Source organism: Gadus chalcogrammus, chromosome 3 (assembly GCF_026213295.1).
Source record: "Gadus chalcogrammus isolate NIFS_2021 chromosome 3, NIFS_Gcha_1.0, whole genome shotgun sequence".
Taxonomy (NCBI): domain Eukaryota; kingdom Metazoa; phylum Chordata; class Actinopteri; order Gadiformes; family Gadidae; genus Gadus; species Gadus chalcogrammus.
The window spans coordinates 28,461,938-28,475,902 of NC_079414.1; the positions used below are offsets into that span (position 1 = coordinate 28,461,938).

Consider the following 13,965-nt stretch of genomic DNA (forward strand, 5'->3'; position numbering starts at 1 on the left):
CCATTTGGAGTCTATGGAGGGAATGAGAGGTGATGCCAGTGAGGAGGGAGTTGCAGTAGTCTAGACGGAACGAGATGAAGGCGTGGATAAGGGATTCAGCAGCAGGGGGGGACAGGCAGTGTCTGATTTTGGCGATGCGGCGGAGGTGGTCGAGGAGGTCTTAACAATGGAGCTGACATGGGGATCAAAGGAGAGGGGGATAACACCAGGATTGCGGGCCAGGGGGGAGGGAGTGATGGCCGAGGTGTCGATGGTGAGTGTGGGTCCAGTGTTTTTGCCAGTGGATTTGGTGCCGATGAGGGGGAGCTCTGTTTTGTCACTATTGAGTTTGAGGGAGTTGAGGGTCAGCCATGTTTTTATTGTAGAGATGCAGGCTTCGAGTTGGTTGAGCGGAGGATTTTGGGTGGGTTTGGTGGTGATGTAGATCTGGGTGTCGTCAGGGTAGCAGTGGAAGTCCAGGTTGCGGTTGCGGATGATGTGACCGAGGGGGAAGAGGTAGCAGATGAAAAGAAGAAGGCCGAGGACTGAGCCCTGAGGGACCCCCTGCGTGACAGGAGAGAGGGTGGATGTGTGGCCAGAGAGGGAGACCCACTGTGGCCTGTCGGTTATTCCATTCCATACAACAAAGATAGCTAAGATAAGATGCTACACGACTAAGTACTATAACTAAATACGACATGCAATAAGTGCGTACATTAAGTGCCAGGACGTACAACAAGCGTCCAGTTGTAGTACAGTTCAGTAGTACTGCACATATATTATGGTAGTATAGTATACTAGAGGAGTAGAATATCACTCTTTAGGTGAATAAACGCTATTGAGTCAGAATACAAATCTTTCTTTTGCTACTCATTTTTGTGGGTCAGTTCGCAGAAATGAACAATATCTAACCTGAGACAAACAAACAAGCGCACACACACACACACACACACACACACACACACACACACACACACACACACACACACACACACACACACACACACACACACACACACACACACACACACACACACACACACACACACACACACACACACACACACACACACACACACACACACACACACGCCCAAGCCCAGACAGGCAGACTGAATCTGATGTGACACTTGATTTCTTCAGCTTTTCCAGTCCAGTTCACACTCAGCGATACTATCGGGTTCCAACCGGTCCCCTGTCCATTGTACCTCCATCCTCCCTATCCTCTCCTATCCCCTGCTCTCTCTCCACTCCTCTCTCCTCTCTCTCCCCTCCTCTCTCCTCTCTCCTCTCTCTCTCCACTCCTTTCTCTCCTCTCCTATCCCCTCCTCTCCCCTCCTCTCCTCTCTCCTCTCTCTCCCCTATCCCCTCCCCTCCTTTCCTCTCTCTCTCCACTCCTTTCTCTCCTCTCCTATCCCCTCCATTCCTCTCCTCTCTCCTCTATCTCCTCTCTCCACTCTCTCCTATCCCCTCCTCCCCTCTCTCTCGTCTCCTCTCCCCTCCTATCTCTCCTCTCCTCTCCTCTCCCCTCCGGGAGTGATACAGTGGGGGAGTGTTACAGTGGGGGAGTGTTACAGTGGGGGAGTGATACAGTGGGGGAGTGATACAGTGGGGGAGTGATACAGTGGGGGAGTGATACAGTGGGGGAGTGATACAGTGGGGGAGTGTTACAGTGGGGGAGTGATACAGTGGGGGAGTGATACAGTGGGGGAGTGATACAGTGGGGGAGTGATACAGTGGGGGTATTGGCAGAGTGATACAGTGGGGACGGATGGAGGGATATCTCCTCGTACCCTCTGCGATCTGTATGTCTATCTTGGTGATGCTCCAGTCGACGGCCACGCCCACAGAGCCCCAGCTGACCAATCGGATGTCGAGGCGCTGATTGGCGACGGCGAGAGCGGGACAGTGGAGCTCTAGCCTGGGAGGGAGGGTCACCGTCAGAGACCCCTGCAACGTGACCTACAACCCCACACACACACACACACACACACACACACACACACACACACACACACACACACACACACACACACACACACACACACACACACACACACACACACACACACACACACACACACACACACACACACACACAAAATTGAGGGAATAGCTAGAATAGCTAAATATTAACATAGTAGCTAAGTCAAATCAACATCTAACATGCATATATGCACATGCATAGTGTATAATAATAATAAGAATCTTTATTCATAGAGCGCTTTTCTAAACAGAGCTACAAAGTGCTGAAAAGATAAAAAGAAAGATAGCTAACAACCAAATAAAAAACAACAACAATTGTGTCACAGGTTTTCTTTTTTATAGTGTGGAATGTATATTATTATGTATCTGATAGGGTTAGGGTTAGGGTTAGGGTTAGGGTAGCCCTAACCCTAACCCTAATGTATATTATTATGTATCTGATACCTCCTTCTGTCCGGCCCAGACCATGAGGCTGACTCCGTAACGTCCGGGGAGCCCATACTTATGGGTTGCCATGGTGATGTCCGTCTCCGTGGTGTTTACCCGCGGCGATTGGTCACCGAAGTCCCAGGAGAGCGTTACCGGGGTGACGGAGGAGGACAATGAGACTAGGGCGGAGTGGTGGACGCTGAGCAGCGGCAGAGGGTCCAAGGAGACGTTGAAGTTGACCACGAACACGTCCTCAGCCAGCGTCCACTGACACTCCTACCGTAAAGACCACACCGTAAAGCTCACATCATTAAGATCACACCATAAAGATCACACCGTAAAGACCACACCGTAAAGCTCACATCATTAAGATCACAGCATAAAGATCACATCGTAAAGACCACACCATAAAGATCACATTGCAAAGATCAAAGCATAAAGATCACACCGTGAAGAGACCATACCGTAAAGATCACACCGTAAAGATAACACTGTAAAGATCACACCGTAACGATCCCACCGTAAAGCTCACAGCGTTAAGATCCAGTGGTTGGCTGTAGGGGCCAGCAGGGCCTTCTCTGCTGGCCCCAGCCCTATCAGAATCACTTTTTTATTTTCTTTCCATGAATATGCATTAAATTATTTCCAATAGTCTATTCTCCTTATTTCATAGCTTTTCTCTTGGTTGCGCTGCTTCCACTAGTGTATGTTCATGTTAGAGCTTTTATCCAATCATATTTCAGCCATCATGTGTTTCTAGGGTCAAAGAAATCTGCCTTGACGCCTTCAGAGTCGATAGTGCTGGCGTCTGTAGCTTAAAGTAAGTGGCAATGACTCTGTTGCTTTATCCAATCAGATTTCGAGTTGGCAACAATGAGGCCATCTAGCAGGCGTCCAGTGACTTCGGTGTTTTCACGTCCTTTGATTGGATGGTCAGAGAGGTACTAGTCAGAGCCAGCAAAGCATCAATAGCTACCAGCAGAAACTGAAATAAAGCGAATAATAAATAAATAGATCAAGCGATTCCCTGTATCGAATTAAAACTTACTCCAGAAACAAGACTGGACAGACTCGACTTTTAGCATTAGCCTCCATGGCGATGGAAAGGGAGTTATTGTTGGAACTGAAACGCACAGATAAACTGTACAACAGTGTAATCAAACTCTTCTGGAGGAAAGAAAGGCGGATGGACTTTGCTTACAAATAAATCAGTAGTTTTTGTTAGTAATGCATTTTATTTAAACGTTTTAATATTTTTGTCATTTAATTAGGTTAATATTGAAAGTTTTGCTAGAGATGATGTATGTATGCCAGCTGTGGCTACAGTGAAAATAGACTTGTTGAATTGTCCTAATTGGGTTTCTTGATTTAGTAATGGCATTCTTTCTTGCTACATGAGATACCCGTCTGTGATGCAACGCCCTGTTATACTGCATTTCTGTGTTAGATTGATGGTTTCTAGAGCCGTGGAGTCATAATGATGGCATTAAGAGGTGGATTAGTTCGTGTAGGACACCAGTGAAGGCCTAGGTGTGAAATGCACGGCCCGCCACTGTTAAGACCACATCGTAAAGATCACATCCTTTACACTCCACACAGTAAAGAGCACACCGTAAAGAGCACACCGTAAAGATGACACTGTAAAGATGACACTGTAAAGATCACACTGTAAAGATCACACTGAAAGATCTCACCGTACAGATCACAACGTAAAGATCATAGAGTAAAGACCACACCGTAAAGATCACAACGTAAAGATCATACCGTAAAGACCACCCCGTAAAGATCAAACCGTCAAGATCACAGCGTAAAGATTACATCGTTGACACTCCTATCACACCACATGATGTTAACAGTGTAGAACCGTGACAGAAAATACATTGATATATCTCATTGTACTTTACAGGAGCATTTTTACAATCTTCCAACATCTATTTCCCAGGGAACCCAAACTCGTTGAGGAAGTCATTGGAGCGAAAGCAGGATGTTGTTAACGACCTGCTTTCCTGCAGAGGAAGTATAGTCGGAGAGGAATACACACTAACAGTGCAACACTGTCACACTGCACACAGTCCTGTTAGTGAGTGGATCTTGACAGCTGTTGTTGGGGACGCTAGCAGGCACAGGAGCTAGCAGGAGGGACTGCAACTGAGGCAAACATTACGTCACAGTGGTAAGATGTGCATGTTGTGGTGTGAGTGGTGTGGGCGAACGATCGATACTGACAAACACCAACTCGACAAAAGACGGACATGTTGAACACCAACATTAGCAATAAAAAGGCTGTGCTCATTATGTTAGGAGGCTCAAGACATTAGGACAACACTTATACCTACCTCTCCTGAATAAACTATCTTTATCATACTTTCCCTTAACTAAATCATCATTTATGTTATGAGCCACACCTTTATTAATTATACAAAAAGATATAAATCCAATTATTTCAATTCAATTCCATTTAGCTTAATTTTTTGCAACGGTTCCTGTGATTAAGGGCTATACAAATCAAAATGAATTTAATTAAACCTGTATTTACTAGTGATAACTAGTTAACCATTGTTAACTAGTACCTTGTTAAAGTCTTGAAGTGCTTGTGTGTGTTTTGTTATCATCGCCGATAAACTGTGATTGTTACCCGAGAAGAGTGTCCCCCAGTTTGCAATATTATAATATTATAACATAATAATGTAACACAATATTATAATATAATAATAACAGAATAATATTATACCATAATATAATATTATTATGTGATAATATAATAGATCCTCAGTGAGCCATGGGCACCTCAGTGATTCAACAGATGGATGAATAGTTAACCATTGTTTAGGTACTAGTCCAAGCCTGTTCTCAGTGCCCTGTTAGCCTGGTTGACTAATGCCTAAGTCTTAGCCTGTGACCCACCTTCATGACGATGTGTTCGGTGCTAAATACAGTTAACTAACAAGCCTTACCTTCACGACGGCTTGGTTGGTGCCAACTAGGGTTAACTAACCTTGATGACGGCGGGTCGGTGGTAACTAGGGTTAACTAACCTGTCTAACCTTCATGACGGCCGGGTCGGTTGTAACTAGGGTTAAATGACCAGTCTAACCTTCATGACGGCGGGGTCGGTGGTAACTAGGCTTAACTAACCTTCATGACGGCGGGTCGTTGGTAACTAGGGTTAACTAACTAGTCTTACCTGCATGATGGCGGGGTCGGTGCTAACTAGGGTTAACTAACCTTCATGACGGCGGGGTCGGTGGTAACTAGGCTTAACTAACCTTCATGATGGTGGGATGGGTTCTAACTAGGGTTAACTAACCTTCATGACGGCGGGTCGTTGGTAACTAGGGTTAACTAACCAATCTTACCTTCATGACAGCGGGGTCGGTGCTAACTAGGGTTAACTAACCTTCATGATGGTGGGGTCGATAGTAACTAGGGTTAACTAACCTTCATGACGGCGGGGTCGGTGGTAACTAGGGTTAACTAACCTTCATGAGGCGGGGTCGGTGGTAACTAGGGTTAACTAACCTTCATGACGGCGGGGTCGGTGGTAACTAGGGTTAACTAACCTTCATGACGGCGGGGTTGGAGCAGGCGTTCGTGCACTGTGATTCGCTGATGTAGTTGGGCTGGAGGTTGTTGCTGCAGAGACACTCGCGGCGCGCGCCTAGCCCGCCGTAGAACTGCGACGCAGCCAAGCAGACGCTGTTACAGGCGGCCCGGGAGAAGTTCCCCGGCTTGGAGGACGAGGAGGAGAAGATGACCAGCTCGGTGCGGCCGGCCCCACTGCTGCGGTCCTCCAGGCAGCCGGCGTAGTTCACCCCTGGGTCAGGGGTCAGGGGTCAGCCGCATCATTGTGTGCATGCGTACGAGAGAGTGTGGGTGTAGTGCGTGCTGCCTGCGTGTGTGCATGGAGTGTGCGTGCTGGGCGTGTGCTGTGTGTGTGTGTGTGTGTCCTGTGTGTGTGTGTGCTCTGTGTGTGTGTGTGTGTGCTCTGTGTGTGTGTGTGTGTGTGTGTGTGTGTGTGTGTGTGTGTGTGTGTGTGTGTGTGTGCGTTCTGTGTGTGTGTGTGTGCGTTCCTCACCACAGGTGAGCAGGCTGACGTTGAGTAGCGGCTGGTCGCGGAGCTCGGCCGGCTGGTGGCAGAGCATGGCGTCCGGGCGCTGAACCCGCAGCTTCTCCTGGAGCCAGCTGACCAGACGGTACAGCTTACAGTCGCACTCGAACGGGTTACCACTGAGGTCACTGGGGGAGAGGGGGGAGACAGGGGGAGGGTTACCACTGAGGTCACTGGGGGAGAGGGGGGAGACAGGGGGAGGGTTACCACTGAGGTCACTGGGGGAGAGGGGGGAGACAGGGGGAGGGTTACCACTGAGGTCACTGGGGGAGAGGGGGGAGACAGGGGGAGGGTTACCACTGAGGTCACTGGGGGAGAGGGGGGAGACAGGGGGAGGGTTACCACTGAGGTCACTGGGGGAGAGGGGGGAGACAGGGGGAGGGTTACCACTGAGGTCACTGGGGGAGAGGGGGGAGACAGGGGGAGGGTTACCACTGAGGTCACTGGGGGAGAGGGGGGAGACAGGGGGAGGGTTACCACTGAGGTCACTGGGGGAGAGGGGGGAGACAGGGGGAGGGTTACCACTGAGGTCACTGGGGGAGACGGGGGAGACAGAGGGGGAGGGTTACCACTGAGGTCACTGGGGGAGAGGGGGGAGACAGAGGGGGAGGGTTACCACTGAGGTCACTGGGGGGAGAGGGGGAGACAGGGGGAGGGTTACCACTGAGGGGGGAGACACAGGGGGAGGGCTACCACTGAGGGGGGAGAGGGGGGAGACAGAGGGGGAGGGTTACCACTAAGGTCACTGGGGGGAGAGATGGAGACAGGGGGAGGGTTACCACTGAGGGGGGAGACACAGGGGGAGGGCTACCACTGAGGGGGGAGAGGGGGGAGACACAGGGGGAGGGTTACTGCTGAGGGGGGAGAGACAGGGGGAGATGGTTGTCCTTTATTATATCGTTATGTTGATGTGTCCTTTATTATATCGTTATGTTGATGTGTTCCCATCGACCACATCCGGACTTGTTAGTGGGTTAGGGTAAGGTTAGGGTAGGGGTAGGGATTGGGTTTGGGTTAGGGTTAGGGTAGGGGTAGGGGTAAGGTTAGGGTAGGGTTAGGGTTAGGGTAGAGGTAGGGTTAAGGTTAGGGTGGGGGTAGGGGTAAGATTAGGGTAGGGGTAGGGGGGTAGGGGAAGGTGTAGGGTTAGGGTAGGTGTAGGGGTAAGATTAGGGTAGGGGTAGGGATTGGGTTAGGGTAGGGGTAGGGGTAAGATTAGGGTAGGGGTAAGGTTAGGGTAGGGTTAGGGTTAGGGCTCTTAAACCAATAGACTCACATCTGTTTCAGGTGACACAGGCCGTCAGAGACCCTCCACTCAATGCTGCTGATCTGGTTGTTGCTCAGATCACTGTTGGAATTTAAACAGAGTTCAAAGGTCATGCTTTTGACTTTAGCAAATTTAGCATCTTTAGCACGTATGTGTGGGAGGGGGGAGGGGAGGTGTACATTGTGTCTGTTTATCATTATGAGAAGTGGGATGGCTTCAGCACATTCACCCTAACCCTAACACCACCCTAACCCTAACACCACCCTAACCCTAACACCACCCTAACCCTAACACCACCCTAACACCACCCTAACCCCACCCTAACCCTTACCCTAACCCTCACCCTAACCCTAACACCACCCTAACCCTTACCCTAACACCACCCTAACCCTAACACCACCCTAACCCTAACACCACCCTAACCCTAACCCTAACACCACCCTAACCCTAACACCACCCTAACCCTAACACCACCCTAACCCTAACACCACCCTAACCCTAACACCACCCTAACCCTAACACCACCCTAACCCTAACACCACCCTAACCCGAACACCACCCTAACCCTAACACCACCCTAACCCTAACACCACCCTAACCCTAACACCACCCTAACCCGAACACCACCCTAACCCTAACACCACCCTAACCCTAACACCACCCTAACCTTAACACCACCCTAACCCGAACACCACCCTAACCCTAACACCACCCTAACCCTAACACCACCCTAACCCTAACACCACCCTAACCCTAACACCACCCTAACCCGAACACCACCCTAACCCTAACACCACCCTAACCCTAACACCACCCTAACCTTAACACCACCCTAACCCTAACACCACTCTAACCCTAACACTAACCCTAACACCACCCTACCACCACCCTAACCCTAACACCACCCTAACCCTAACACCACCCTAACCCTAACACCACTAGGGTTGAATTTTAACGGCCGGAGAAATGAAGCATCGTTAACACAATGACCAGCAGTCGGTTGCACCAGCAGAACGTAAAGCCGATCGTAAGTTCAGGTGTAAAGTCCGCCGTAACCCTACGCTCGACGTAGCTAGTGTCAAACTAAAGGTGTTCTAAATTTTGGTTGCACCACCATAACTTAAGTTGTAACGTTACTGGTAGTGCGTAAATTGTACCAGTGTCGCTTTTAATGACGTTTAGGTAATTTCAAGCCAATCATTGACAGCTAACAATGTAAACAGGAAATACTGGCAAGTTTCCACCTTATCCGAGTGAAGACGCGTTAGCACCCAAATGAGAGGGCAAACAAAACAGTTTCAGTCATTTATTCTCTAAAATATGCTTGGACGGTATAGGCGTGAGGTTAAGCTATTTGATGGCGGATTTTATAATAAATAAATCCGTTCCCGGCGCAAACCGCGTTGAAACTCCTCTTCCCATTGCTCAAAACGAATAGCCATCTTTACCCTGCATTAGTGTTGAAATCTTTTTACGTTTTTTTCTTTTAACGGTTCTTTATCGTTAGTATGGAACTTACACCAGCTAGAGGGGAGGTGTAAAAGATAAGTTATAACTTAGTGTTACGTTGAAACTATCTGCTTGGTGCAACTGCTATTTTTTTAGTAGAGTGTAAAGTCGAACGTTTGGGTGATTGACGTTCAACGTAGCCTAAGTGGGACATTACGTTCTGCTGGTGCAACCAGCTGCAGATGATTAGTGCTTAGTATCGACTGAACCAGACACTGTCCTACTCGTTTGGATCCACTAATCATCACTCAGACTTTCTCTTCTCCTGCTCTTCCACAATATATACTGAAACATAATCGTTCTCCTCATTCTGCTCTCTCTGTCAATGCCCTCTTCTCGGACCAGGTCAGTGATATCAATGGTCTGATTCCAGGTCAGAGGTCTTATTCCAGGTCAGAGGTCTGATTCCAAGTCAGAGGTCTGATTCCAGGTCAGAGGTCTGATTCCAGGTCAGAGATCTGATTCCAGGTTATTGATGTCAGTGATCTGATTTCAGGTCGGTGATGTTAGTGGTCTGATTCCAGGTCAGAGGTCTTGTCCAGGTCAGAGGTCTGATTCCAGGTGAGAGACGTCGGTGATCTGTTTCCAGGCCAGAGACGTCAGTGATCTGATTCCAGGTCAGTAGGCTGATTCCCAGTCAGTGATGTCAGTGGACTGAACCCAGGTAACTGATGTTAATGGTCTGATTCCAGGTCAGTGGTCTGATTCCAGGGCGGTGATTTCAGTGATCTACTAACAGGATGGACAGTAGGCCGCAGCAGAGCCCTCCTTTGGGGAGAACATTGATCCTGTTGCCTTGGAGATACCTGAGAGAGAGAGAGAGAGAGAGAGAGAGAGAGAGAGAGAGAGAGAGAGAGAGAGAGAGAGAGAGAGAGAGAGAGAGAGACAGAGAAATGGAGAGAGAGAGAGAGAGAGAGAGAGAGAGAGAGAGAGAGAGAGAGAGAGAGAGAGAGAGAGAGAGAGAGAGAGAGAGAGAGAGAGAGGGAGAGAGAGACAGAGACAGAGAGACAGAGACAGAGAGATGGAGAGAGGGAGACAGAGACAGAGACAGAGAGACAGAGACAGAGAGAGACAGAGACAGAGAGAGAGAGAGAGAGAGGGAGAGAGAGGGGGAGGGAGACAGAGACAGAGAGAGGGAGAGGGAGACAGAGAGACAGAGACAGAGAGAGGGCGATGAGGGATGGAGGTGATGGAGGCTCCCTGCGATCAATAACAATACCTCAACAACCAGCGATACTTCAGATTGTAACAGATAACATAATTCAACAGGTTGTCTGGTGAGGACTGCGTGTGCAGGGGGTGCGTGTGTGTTGAGTAGCAGTGTGTTGGGTATCAGTGTGTTGAGTAAGAGTGTGTTGAGTGTGTGAGTGTGATACTCACAGCTCCCTGAGGTCTGAGAGCTGCTCCAGGAGCCCGGGGTCCAGAGAGGAGATGTGGTTCTTTGACAGATCTCTGAAACGCAAAGGATCACAATGGATCAGCCAATCAATGTAAGACCCAGACACGCACACGCACACACACGCACACACATACACAGCCAAACACACACAGACACACAGCCAAACACAAACACACACACACACACACGCACACACATACACATACACAGCCAAACACACACACACACACACACACACACACACACACACACACACACACACACACACACACACACACACACACACACACACACACACACACACACACACACACACACACACACACATAGATGGGTCAGGGGGTCCCCGTTCCAGGGGTCCCAGAACCCTCTCTGAGCCCCTGTGTGTCCCCCCGCCCCAGCCTAGGGTTCCGCCACTCAGCTCCCCCCTCCTCCCCCTGGTCCTCCCCCCCTCCTCCCCCTCCATCCCGTCCTCCCCCTGGTCCTCCCCCCCCTCCTGCCCACTAACACTAATATTCAGAGAAAACACTGCCTCAAAAGGCTATTGGCTTAAGCAATACAAGTTGAAGTGGCAAACCCTTTGTTCGCCCTATTTATTCCTGAGGCAGAGGTAGTCCGACACACATTTCTTGGGAAGCACACACAGAGAGTGCTTAACTTGGTGTTGATTAATTTATTAAGCAATAACTCCGGTTGACTTTCCAGGAAATAACTAAACATAAAAACTCCAAACAATGTAACTGTTTGCGGCCAAAACAGGGTTCTTCGTATTGTACAAAAAGGGCTTTTCAATGTAAAATAATCTGTCAAATATTGTGTCCAATAATGCGAAATAATGTGAAGTAATGCAAAGTAATGTGTCCATAATATGAAATAATGCGGTCAGAAAACGGTTGGCTCTCTACCTTCCAAACCTGAACAACAGTAATTAGCCTGCCCTATATCAGGGCCTCCAATAGGCTCCAGGTAGAGCGTGACACACCTACTTCCCCAGGTGACACAACAGACTAATCATCACATCATCACAAAATGCATAAATCTACATATGAATGAAAATTGTATTAATATTTCATACACTTTATAATTCATAACTCATACTTTTAGCTTTAGACTCAAAATATATTTACTTAAAAATATTCAACACAAAATACCTCGAAATGGCTCCAATACAAGTAGAGGCATATACTTGAACTTTATACCCTGAACTTTAAACGTTGCAAACGTGCAAAAACATAATTATATATTTATGTGACATTCAGTCCAATGCTGAAAATATATCTGAGGCATTCAGTAGGCCAATACTGTGGTAGAGTGTGTAAAGTATGACCAAGTGTTTCTTTCTGTTCAATAGATAGAACTTTATCAATCTCCTGTAGGAGAAATTTGTTAATGTTTGTCCCTATAAAACAATAATGGTAAAAAAAAAAAATGCAAAACAAGACGGTAACTGAGTAAGTCAAACCGTCCAATCTGAAGGCTCTACTTAACCACTCCCCCTACTCACTTCCACCAATGCAAAGCGGACAGAACTGAGTAGGGGAGGGCACAGCCCTTTCTTACCGACCCAGAGGAACGCAACGCAAATTCAATGTGAACATGTATGAGGCTTTAATAAAATCCCGGATGATTTTGAAATTCCGCCACACAAGTGTCTCAAAAAGGGGGCATGTCCGGGCAAAATAGGATGCCTGGTTACCCCACGTACGGGAAACCCATTGGATTTCTACCTGTAACACTGTTAAATAGCGGCCCAAATTGGTGTGTGTGTGTGTGAGGTTTTGGGGATGTGTGTGTGTGTGTGTGTGTGTTTGTGTGTGTGTGGCTTGTGTAGATGTGTGTGTTTGTGTGTGTGTGTGTGTGTGTATGTGTGTGTGTGTGAGGCTTGTGTAGTTGTGTGTGTGTGTGAGGTTTGTGTAGATGTGTGCGCGTGTGTGTGCGCGCGTGCGTGCGTGTGTGTGTGTGTGTGTGTGTGGAACAAGGCTGTCTGATGGCCTTGTGATACCTCCGCTATTAGCAACAGGCTCCTGTTCTGCTACCTTTGGACACATGGTTCTGCTTTAGAGAGGGACACGCACACGCACGCACACACGCGCACGCGCACACGCACACACACACACACACACACAGTCACACACAATCACAGTCGCCCCCCTCTCACACACACACACTCCCCCCCCCCCCCCCCACACACACACATCTGGTTGTGTTTTTGTAACGTGTGGCCGATGATCTAACCACTCCTTATATGGCCCGTCTGGTGCCACTTATTCTGGGCTGGAAGAAGGGAGAACGCACGCACACACACACACACACACACACACACACACACACACACACACACACACACACACACACACACACACACACACACACACACACACACACACACACACACACACACACACACTACACCGTTTACTACTCTGTACTGCTTTGGCAGAGGGAGAGGGGGAGTTAAGGGGGAGTGGGGGGAGTGAAGGGGGAGTGGGGGGAGTGAAGGGGAGGGTAGGGGATGAGGGGGAGTGAAGGGGGAGTGAAGGGGAGTTAGATTCAAGATTCAAGATTCAAGATGTTTTTTTTGTCATATGCACAACAATTACAGAGCATTCGCTGGCAAGGAAATTCTTTAGTCTTGGGCTCCTCCAACAGTGCAGTTAGAGGGAGTGAAGGGGAAATGAGGGGGAGTGGAGGGGAGTGAGGGTGAGTGAAGCGGGAGTGAGGGGGAGTGAATCAGAGCAGCAGGGGGTCTGGACCCCCCCCCCTCCAACATGAAGAGGAGGAGGTGGAGGAGGTGGTCCCGTCTATTCGGCGTCGCCCACTAAACAGTCTCTCTCTCTCTCTCTCTCTCTCTCTCTCTCTCTCTCTCTCTCTCTCTCTCTCTCTCTCTCTCTCTCTCTCCCCCCCTCCCCCCCTCTGGAACAATGTGTCCATTTTTCCAGCAGCTGCAGCAGTCTGGTCTGTCTGTTGTCCAACTGGAGGGCAGCTGTGCACTGCGCACTGCACACGCGCACACACACACACACACACACAAACACACACACACACACACACACAAATGTGACCAAACACAATCACACACACACATAGAAACAGACACAACCGCACACACACACACACACACACACACACACACACACACACACACACACACACACACACACACACACACACACACACACACACACACACACACACACACACACACAGATGTGACCAAACACAATCACACACACACATAGAAACAGACACAACCGCACACAAACACACACACACACACTTGCCCTCCTATGT

General features: G+C 48.8%; 1 protein-coding gene across 1 annotated transcript in view; it reads right to left on the reverse strand.

Moving 5' to 3' along the window:
• Window positions 1-13,965, reverse strand: part of pkd1a (polycystic kidney disease 1a) — a 92,220-nt gene that overhangs the window by 69,274 nt on the left and 8,981 nt on the right. Inside the window, exons 2-8 of the mRNA XM_056587352.1 lie at window positions 10,656-10,727; window positions 10,013-10,081; window positions 7,776-7,847; window positions 6,470-6,630; window positions 5,955-6,208; window positions 2,410-2,670; window positions 1,773-1,941 (exon numbers count right to left, since the gene is read on the reverse strand). Of these exons, the coding sequence (XP_056443327.1) occupies window positions 1,773-1,941; window positions 2,410-2,670; window positions 5,955-6,208; window positions 6,470-6,630; window positions 7,776-7,847; window positions 10,013-10,081; window positions 10,656-10,727 (1,058 nt within the window). The remainder of the gene's footprint in view (window positions 1-1,772; window positions 1,942-2,409; window positions 2,671-5,954; window positions 6,209-6,469; window positions 6,631-7,775; window positions 7,848-10,012; window positions 10,082-10,655; window positions 10,728-13,965) is intronic.